The sequence below is a fragment of the Myotis daubentonii genome, chromosome 1, assembly GCF_963259705.1.
Source record: "Myotis daubentonii chromosome 1, mMyoDau2.1, whole genome shotgun sequence".
In the NCBI taxonomy this organism is placed as follows: domain Eukaryota; kingdom Metazoa; phylum Chordata; class Mammalia; order Chiroptera; family Vespertilionidae; genus Myotis; species Myotis daubentonii.
This window is the reverse complement of record NC_081840.1, coordinates 45,655,935-45,665,274: the sequence shown is the minus strand read 5'-3', so window position 1 is coordinate 45,665,274 and position 9,340 is coordinate 45,655,935. Positions and strand designations below refer to the sequence as shown.

At 54.5% G+C, this 9,340-nt stretch overlaps 1 protein-coding gene across 1 annotated transcript; it reads left to right on the top strand.

The window, feature by feature from the left end:
• Positions 1-4,535: 4,535 nt before the first annotated feature.
• KBTBD13 (kelch repeat and BTB domain containing 13) lies at positions 4,536-8,365 on the top strand. Its single transcript, XM_059698314.1, has one exon. The coding sequence runs from the start codon at positions 4,828-4,830 to the stop codon at positions 6,202-6,204; it is 1,377 nt and encodes a 458-aa protein (XP_059554297.1). The 5' UTR covers positions 4,536-4,827; the 3' UTR covers positions 6,205-8,365.
• The last annotated feature ends 975 nt before the right edge of the window (positions 8,366-9,340 follow it).

Here is a 9,340-nt window from a genome sequence, read left to right as displayed (position 1 = left end):
GCTGCTTGTCCAGCACCCGGAAGTGCCAGTGTGGACTGCAAAGCCCTTCGGAATAACCACCTACTGTCAGACCCTGGAATAAGCTCCTTTGCCCTCCTGAGCCTCGGTTCCTCATCTTAAAATAGGGGTAGTATTAAGGAGTTGAGATAACATGAAAGAGTCCCACCCAGAGGTCGGCCCATGGCCCAAAAAAGCAAATGGTGGTTCCCTCTCCTCCCTCTGACATGCGTAGCACATACTTCTCACCCATCTTCCCAAAAGCCAAACTGTTTAGTGACCAGAGGTTTGGACCTCAGGCCAAGAGAGAGGTTATTCTTGAGGACAAGGAGCCCAACCCTCTTCGCGGTTCTTACAGGAGGCCCTCAAGTACCCAAAATGCAGAGGATGTGGCACCCAGCCCAGCAGTGGGCATGTCCCAGTAGCAGGTGCTCAAGAGATGTCTCTGGAGGGGATGAGTGGGGCATGTAGAGGTCTAGACAGGAAGGGCCAGTGAGGATTTCTGGATGCCTGGTCCTAGCCTTGCCACCCACCCCCCAGGAGCCATTCCACACAAAGCTAAGCTTTCAAGACCCTGTTGTGATGTCACGGCCTCCGCTGGAGGCCCAATATGACAACCTCTCCTGTGGTTGTACAATGATTAAGTTCAGATGTCAAAGCCAAACAGACCTTAGAAATCAGATCCAAAGTTCCATTTCCCAGATGAAGAAGTGAGGCCCAGAGAGGGTTGGGTAGCTTTTGCAAATCAGTGATAGTCCCAGCATCAGAGCCTGGCAGTCATACTGATCCCTAGTCCAGTGTTCTTCCTTTGCCAGGTCCAAGCAAGCTCCTCACTCCCCTGTGTGTAGAAATGCCACCAGGGGCAGCAAAGGCCAGGGGTCCCCCATCGGACTGTGGGGGCGCCTCCCAGGGCAAGGGCTATGTCTCCTCCATCAGACTGGAGGCTCTCCTAGGATGGAGTTGTGTCTCCTCCATCAGACTGGGGACTCCTACTTAGGTTAGGGCCCAGGATTCCACTTAACAGACCCCTTACTGTGGGCCAATCATTCTGCAGAGACAAAGAAAAGGCTGGGTGTATGCTCTGGAGAGGCTCAGAACGTCTGACACACAGCCCCTTTCATTTCCCCCACCTCCAACCTTGCACAGCATTAGGGGTGCAAAGTGGAGAAGGAGGTTGGTGTGAGGTCAGGCAGGGCCTGGGAACTCCGTGGGCTGCCCACAGCCAGGATAGTTCTTGTCCTCCCCAAGTCCCAGAGGGATGCTCACTGTCTGGGAGGAGGAAACTCACCAGCTGCAGACAACACCCCACTGGGGTCTTGGGGCAGAGCCAAAGGCCCGATCCTCAGCCCAGCCTCAGAACCATGACCCCCGCCTTGGGTGAACCCCTCCCTACTGCCTGGCTCTGAAGGGTGGGAGCCGGTGTGTGCTCCAGTGTCCCAACCCTCTCAAGCCAGGGCTGGACTTGGGGAAAAGAGATTGGGAGCAAGCTTCAGCCAGGAGGGGTTTGCTCTCCTCTCCCCCAAGCTCTCAGGAGAGGTCCAGGCAATGGCTCCATCTGGTTGTGTCTGCCAGTTACTAGGTCCCTGAAACAGGCCATTTGGGAGGAAACTGGCCCTTTGGGAGTCAGCCCCTTCTCAACCTCACCTCTTAGCTTGAGCCTGGAGACAGTTTCTCTCCTCTGAGGTAAGACTAGTAGCGCTGGTGAGCAGAGGCAGCTGGGCTGGGACCTGGGATCAGTGGACAGGGTTCAATCCAGTCCCACATCTTTGTTCATAATCAAGGAAAAGCCTATTTCATCTCTGGGTCTCCCTTTCCTCATCTGTGAAATGGGAATAGTCAGATACCCACCTCCTACTCCTGAGCCCACTAGCAAGGACAGTTAAGACGGCATTGCCGTCTATTTTCTTCCAAGAGGGAGATTGTCACAACTGTTCCCTGTCAGCCAATGACTGGCCTCAGGGAAGGAAAGAAGCTGGCAGAGGGCCTGGGATAGTATTATGGGGACTCCTGCCCACCCCCTCCAACTCCACTTCCTCTTCCTGTCTGGTCCCAAGGGCAGAGCATCTGGGATATTTCTGGCTGCCTCCTCCAGGCCTTTGGCTTCCCAGGCTCACCAAGTGGTCCCCACATCCCAGACCTGCTTTGATGTAGTGAACTGGGTGGCAGTTCCCTGGCAGGGGCGGCACATTTGTGTTGGGTCTGCAGATTCATACGTGAGGGTCTGTGCATGCTTGTGTCCTGGGGGAGGAAAATTCTCCTGCCCCCTCCCAACTCCGACTTGGTCACTGTGAGCCGCTCCATCCTCCTGAAGTAGTCCTGCAGTTGAACATCTCCGGAATGGCAGATATCATCGCACACAGGTCTGGGCCTCGGTTTCCCCACCAGTAGAATGAGGTGGCAGAAGAAAATAATCACTAAGCTCCCTTCCAGCTAACATTTTGGGACCCAGAGTCTTAGGTAGTCACGCAAGAAAGTTCAGTGCAGGGGGAACACTACCCCAAGGTTGGGCAGCAAAAGGCCTGGGACTGTCTGCCCCAAGCTAAATGACCCTAGGCAATTCTCTTTCTGATCTTCCACTATAAATAAAGGTGCTGAACCATATGAGCCTTAAGTTCCTTCCAATTGTGACCACCTGGCCCAGCATTTGTAGTAGAGAGAGACAGCAGGCACAGGGGTTAGGGGCACATGCTCTAGGGTCAGACTGGCTGCACACCAGTCCTAGCTCTGCCACTTGCCAGCCATGTGACCTTGAGCATGTGACAACCTCTTAGCCTTAGTCTCCTAACCTATGAAGTGGGGCCATTAATAATATGTAACTGCCAGGCTGGAGTGGCTCAGTGGTTGAGTGTCAACCTATGAACCCAGTCAGGGCACATACCTGGGTTGTGGGCTCGATCCCCAGTGGGAGACGTGCAGGAGGCAGCCGATCGATGATTCTCTTTCATCACTGATGTTTCTCTCTCTCCCTTTCTCTCTGAAATCAATAAAAATAAAAATGTCTAAGTCATAGTGTTGCTATAAGCAATCTATATATATAAAAGCCTAAGCAACCATCGCAACTGAACGGACGACCGAACAGGCTGTGTGGGGCGACCAGGCCGGCAGGGGGGTTAGTGAGGGGCGACCAAACGACTGAGCAGCAGGCTTCGTGGAGCGACCAGACCAGCGGGGGTGGGGGGCAGTTGGGGGCAACCAGGCCAGCAGGGGGGGCAGTAAGGTGCGACCAGGCTGGTGGGGGGGCAGTTGGGGGTGACTAGACCTGCAGGGGAGCAGTTGGGGGTGACCAGGCCAGCAGGGGGGGCAGTTAGGGGTGATCAGGCAGGCAGGCAGGTGAGCAATTAGGAGCTAGTGGTCCTGGATTGTAAGAGCGATGTCCCACTGCCAGCAGTAGTTGGACATCCCCTGAGGGGTCCCGGATTGGAGAGAGCGCAGGCTGGGCTGCCGGACTGCCCGCCACCGTTCCCCCCCCACACACACACACGAATTTCGTGCACCAGGACTCTAATAAGTAGATAATACCTATTAAATGAGGGAAAATAATAGCATTTACTCATAGGATTGTTACAATAATTACAGGAATTAAAGTGCTTACAAAAGTGTCTGACAGTGCAATTTAAGTGTTAACTGTTATTATTTCAAGAAGCCCTTCTCCTCCTCACCCAGAGATATATGATCAGCAGCCCCGCTTTCCTTTTCCTAAGGCTTAAAGACACAGAAGTGGAGGAGTGCTGGCAAGTGGGGAATAGACATCAGCTTCCCATTCTCATCCCAAGTCAGGAAGTACTTCCACATTCAGGGGCGTTTTGGATACGGGCTACCCTCCCATTTTTACAGAGAAGAAAATCAAGCTCAAAATGAGATTGGACTAGGCCAGAGTCAGGGCCCTGACCAAGTTAGCCCTCTGCTCCAGACCCCAGCCTGGCTCACTCTAATTGTCCCACCTCTGCCTCTTCCCTCCAGTGCCCAAGCACTCCCTGTGTCCACCAGCCGAGGTGTGGGCTAGGTATTAATCCTGTCCTTGCTTCTTCCCAGTTGAATGACCCAGAACAAGTCACGTAATAGTCTCTGAACCTCATTCTGAACACTACAGATATTGTTCCAATTATCCAAAAGTAGAGCGTTCCTACAAAACCTTTTGTAAATCGAAACAGCCTAAAAGCGAAGAAGCAATTATCTTGCTAATGGATGCAGAAAACAAATGGATAAAGCAGAGACGCTCACAGACACAGTTCAGAGTTATGGCGGTTTGCTGTTGAGATGCTGAGTGTCATTCCCAGGGAAGGAGCTTGGAGGGGACACTCTCGCTGCTGCTCCTACAAGGACTGGTTACAAAACACTGAACGCTATGTTTGCTTTTCAGATATTCTTTTAGTGAAAACAGAGTTATGTGAGTCTTTCAAGAAAGCAAAGTGGCATAAAGCAAACTTTTAAAAAGCAGGGGCTACCTGTACCATGAAAGAGGTGTTATCAGCCCCATTTTGAGGAAACAGGGTCGGAGAGTGAGGGTACGTGCTTACAGAAGAGCATGCCGCTGGGTTAGTGCAGGTTAAGTGGGGTATCTTTGTAAGCACCCCTCACGGTGCCCAGCATGTGGGTCGGTGCTCGGTATATGGTCACTATTATCATTTCCCCGCGGGACTGGGTGACCGTGCAGGTCTCTGATGCCCTCTGGGCCCAGGGCCCTCCAACCTGCCAGCCACCACATCACATGAGCCTGACTATCTTTAGCCAGGGATATATTTATATCCCGGGGAAGTGTTTTTCTGCTGCTACGGGGGAGCCCCGGAGTCCGTGGCCTCTGCATCCAGGCCCCCCGCCCTCCGGCTCGCCATGCTTCCCAGTCCGCAGGTCCCGGTGCAGGTGTGGGTGGGCGGCCAGCTCTTCCAGGCCGACCGGGCCCTGCTGGTGGAGCACTGCGGCTTCTTCCGCGGCCTCTTCCGCTCGGGCATGCGGGAGGCGCGCGCGGCCGAGGTGCGGCTGGGCGCGCTGAGCCCCGGCGGCTTCCGCACCACGCTGCGGGTGCTGCGCGGCGAGCAGCCGGCGCTGGAGGCCGCCGACGACCTGCTGCAGGCCGTGGAGTGCGCCGCCTTCCTGCAGGCGCCGGCGCTGGCGCGCTTCCTGGAGCACAGCCTCACGGCCGACAACTGCGCGCTGCTGTGCGATGCGGCCGCCGCCTTCGGCCTGCGGGACGTGTTCCACGGCGCCGCGCTCTTCATCCGCGACGGCGCGCGCGAGCTGGCGGCCGAGCTGGCGCTGCCCGAGGCCCGCGCCTACGTGGCGGCGCTGCGGCCCAGCAGCTACGTGGCCGTGAGCACGCACACGCCCGCGCCCGGCTTCCTGGAGGACGAGTCGCGCACCGTGTGTTACCTGGACGAGGAGGAGAACGCGTGGCGCACGCTGGCCGCGCTGCCCCTGGAGGCCAGCACGCTGCTGGCGGGGGTGGCCACGCTGGGCAACAAGCTCTACATCGTGGGGGGCGTGCGGGGCGCCAGTAAGGAGGTGGTGGAGCTCGGCTTCTGCTACGACCCCGACGGCGGCACGTGGTGCGAGTTCCCCAGCCCGCACCAGCCGCGCTACGACACCGCGCTGGCCGGCTTCGATGGCCGCCTCTACGCCATCGGGGGCGAGTTCCAGAGGACGGCCATGAGCTCCGTGGAGCGCTACGACCCGGCCACGGGCTGCTGGAGCTTCGTGGCCGACCTGCCGCAGCCGGCTGCCGGCGTGCCCTGCGCCCAGGCGCGCGGCCGCCTCTTCGTGTGTCTGTGGCGGCCGGCCGACACCACGGCTGTCGTGGAGTACACGGTGCGGACCGACGCGTGGCTGCCGGTGGCCGACCTGCAGCGTCCGCAGAGCTACGGCCACTTCATGGTGGCCCACCGGGACAGCCTCTACGTGGTGCGCAACGGACCGTCGGATGACTTCCTGCACTGCGCCATCGACTGCCTCAACCTGGCCACGGGCCAGTGGACGGCGCTGCCCGGCCAGTTTGTCAACAGCAAGGGAGCCCTCTTTACGGCGGTAGTACGAGGCGACACCGTCTATACTGTCAACCGCATGTTCACGCTGCTCTATGCCATCGAGGGCAGCACCTGGCGGCTGCTCAGGGAAAAGGCGGGCTTCCCACGGCCCGGCTCTTTGCAAACCTTTCTCCTGAGGCTGCCTCGTGGTGCTCCGGGGCCTGTGGCCTTGACAACGCCTGAACTGTGACCCCTGGGCCGGGCTTTAGGAGGGGACGACCTCCTGAGTCTTCCCTGAGCTATGGCTGAGTCTACGAGGCTGGCCTTGGTTTGGCAGGGAACTTAACTCTCTCTGGTTGCGACTTTTGAATCTCATGTCTTTTGGTGGTGTGAACGTGTCCAAGAAACTCAGGGAGCAATGCTGGGCTTTGAGCCCTCAAATTATTTGAGCTTTTCTGAGAGCTGGGGGGGTCACAATGTCAGTGGAAAGGGTAGAGGGGTGAGATTTCTATCATCTAGGCTTGTAGGTGAATGGGCCAGTAACAGCATGGCTAGGAGTGGGTTAAACTGCCAATCACTAGGCAAGAATTAGGCAACTACTGTGGGCCCTGCATAGTGTTTACCCTAATGTAATCTGCAGTTGCCCGGTGGAGGGGGAAGGGGGGTCCACAAAGCTTAGAATTTCATCCAGAACAACTCATCTTAACAGAACATTTACAGGACAGCAAAAGGCTTACACATACTTGTCTTGGTCCACAAAGGGTTGAAGGCAATGTGCAAAAACAAACGCCTTCCACCACCACCCCCCACACCCCCGCATACACAATATATATAAAACAAAGTACTGAGGAGATCAGGGCAAAGGAAAATGGGGAGAGGAAAAGGACCTAACTCCAGGAAGGAGGGTAGACTAACTCTATGAGGAAGATATGCAGGATAATTAGCTGATGAAAGGAGGGGTTCATCTGGTGGAGACAAGGAGAGCTCAGAAGAGGAGAGATGGGGAGAAGGCTTAAGCAAATGGGAAGCGTCTCTGTGAGCCCAGGCTTTAAGGCAGAGCAGCTACGGATGGAGGCATTCCAGGAGGGGGCAAGGCTGGGCTGGCTTTATAGAGACAGTAGCTGAACTGAACCTGGAGTGAGACCTATGAGGAAAACCGGGGTTCTCACACTCCTTATGGGGTGTGGTCCTGCAGGGGAGACCCCAGTTGGAAGCCCTTGTCCACTCCCTTTTTACCGCCACCACAGGGGCAGTGGGTTATTAACTTCCATGATTGCAGGTCACTCAATGTATGAGCCAATCCTGGCCAGGTCTGATGGCCTCATCTTAACCTGCCCCCACATTCTACAGGTTAATTCTGTCTTCCAGCCTCTGCTCCTGCTGTTCCCTGGGCCTGGAATGCCTTTCCTCTTCTCTTTCTGTCGGCTCTGTGCTCACTTCCTCTGTGCAGGGTTGGCTGTTACTGACCTTAGCTGCCTACATTGCTTACTGGACCCCTGACACTCATTCTCTGTGTATGTGTTTGCACGTGTGTGTGCAGCCACACAAGTATGCGGATAGCAAGGGTAGAGATCCCATAGTGCTGTCAGTTGAGCTGGGCACTTTCCTACCTACAAAATAATATGATGAGGTCCTGACAGGCTATAGAGGCCACTAGTTAGGGACCTGGTGTTAGATGAAGACTCTTGTCCCTCCTTTAGAGTACCCCACCCTGGCTCCTGGTCAGATTCCCACTCCGTCCTCCATCTTTTCCATGCCCCTGGGCAGACTTCCCTGCGTGGTCCTGAAAGGTCTCCATCCTCCAGAACCCGAGGCCCATGGAAAATCCCGGCCTCGTCACAAGTGGAGAATGCAGCATCAGCTTGGCACCTCCTGGGCATGGAGTCTAGTATCGGGGCTGCCCTACCTGCCTTTCCCCTGATCTATGTCCCAAGCCTTGGAGAATGCAGCCCTCAGAAGCCTGGGACCTTCTAGCCCTGGAGTAGCCTAATGTGATGAGTCACAACAATGAATCCTGGCTTTTGCATCCTATGAATGATGTGCGAAGTCCTTTCATGTCCCTCTTCCCACTGCAGCCCTACCTCAGTCTTGGAGTTGGGTGCCTTCTCCCTGTGGCAGATGAGATATGTGAGGCTCCGAGGCAGATTGCCTGGCCCAAAGCCACTGGCCCATGCCGAAGTATGGCAGAGTCCTCATTTTGGGGTTTTGTCAGAGCATAACTTTTATCCAAGATTTATTTAACTCTAGTAAGGGAACCAGAGGAATTGTAAAGCTGGTTTATCAAAGGAGCATTTGAAATACAGAGATTTGTGTATTTAGTTGGGAAAGACATACTGAAATAAGTTTGCTAAGGTAAGAAATGAAGCTGATTAATGTCTTACAGGGCAATAAAACCATAAATTTTGTGGTTCTCTTCTGGACTAAAATCCTTTGCCTCTTCACATACATGCATATTCCTATTTGTACATGCAACCACATAGTAGCATATAAGTTCTCAAAATCAGGACACTGATCAGTAATAAACTATAAAAACAAAGGTACATTCCCCTAGAGAATTGCGTAACTCTTAGCTCTTCATTTCTGCCCAGAAAGACATTGAAAGGACACACAGTCCTCCTTTTGCCTACTTAACAACATGGTGATCTCTGCTCAGTCGGGGGCTGACCATCCTGAGACTTGCAATCTCAAGATCTATCGGCTCATTTGCTCTCAATCCACAGAGCTTCGTGTTTGTCAGCTTTTGCAGCTGGTTGCATGGACCAGCCCAGATGGGGCCTGCTGGCTCCTGAGACTTGGTTGTTCCTTGATCCGGAGCAGCCCTTTCTGGGGTGTCTTTTGGGCATAGTAATAATGCGATGTTTACAGCTTTCCCACAGTTGACTTATTTAAGCTTTGTAAGAATTTTAAGTGATAGACATCTCAGCAACACTCCTACTCCCTTTTCAAAGAAGAAGGAGGAAAAATAACCCAAAACACCAAAAGGTTATGAGATTGAAAGAGGCACAATTAGGAAGTAGCGGAGCCCAGCTTTGAACCCAGGACCACATGCTTATCTTCTGTTGTTGCCTCCTTGCTTGGCTGACGGTCTAGGATGGACAGGGTGTTTCTGCCTGTCTCCTTAGCACGCCCCTCCATTACCTTCTCTCAGCACCTCTACTTCTTGTCGTTCATCTATTTTCCTGGACCCAGCCCTTTTCCTCCTCTTCCAATAGGAAAATTAACTGTCCTGGGTTCGTCTGCCTTAGGACCTCGCTAGGAGACGCTGGCCCACTTCCCAAGAGTGGTAATGACTGGCTGAGGCCCTGGGGGTGTTTGCACTTTCACAGATACTCCCTCGGAAGTTTTCATAACTCAGCCCATCGTCTTCTCTGGCCTCAAAGGTCAGA

Coding starts and splice junctions, on each gene's coding strand:
- KBTBD13 (XM_059698314.1), top strand. CDS start 4,828: ATGCTTCCCAGTCCGCAGGTCCCGGTGCAGGTGTGGGTGGGCGGCCAG.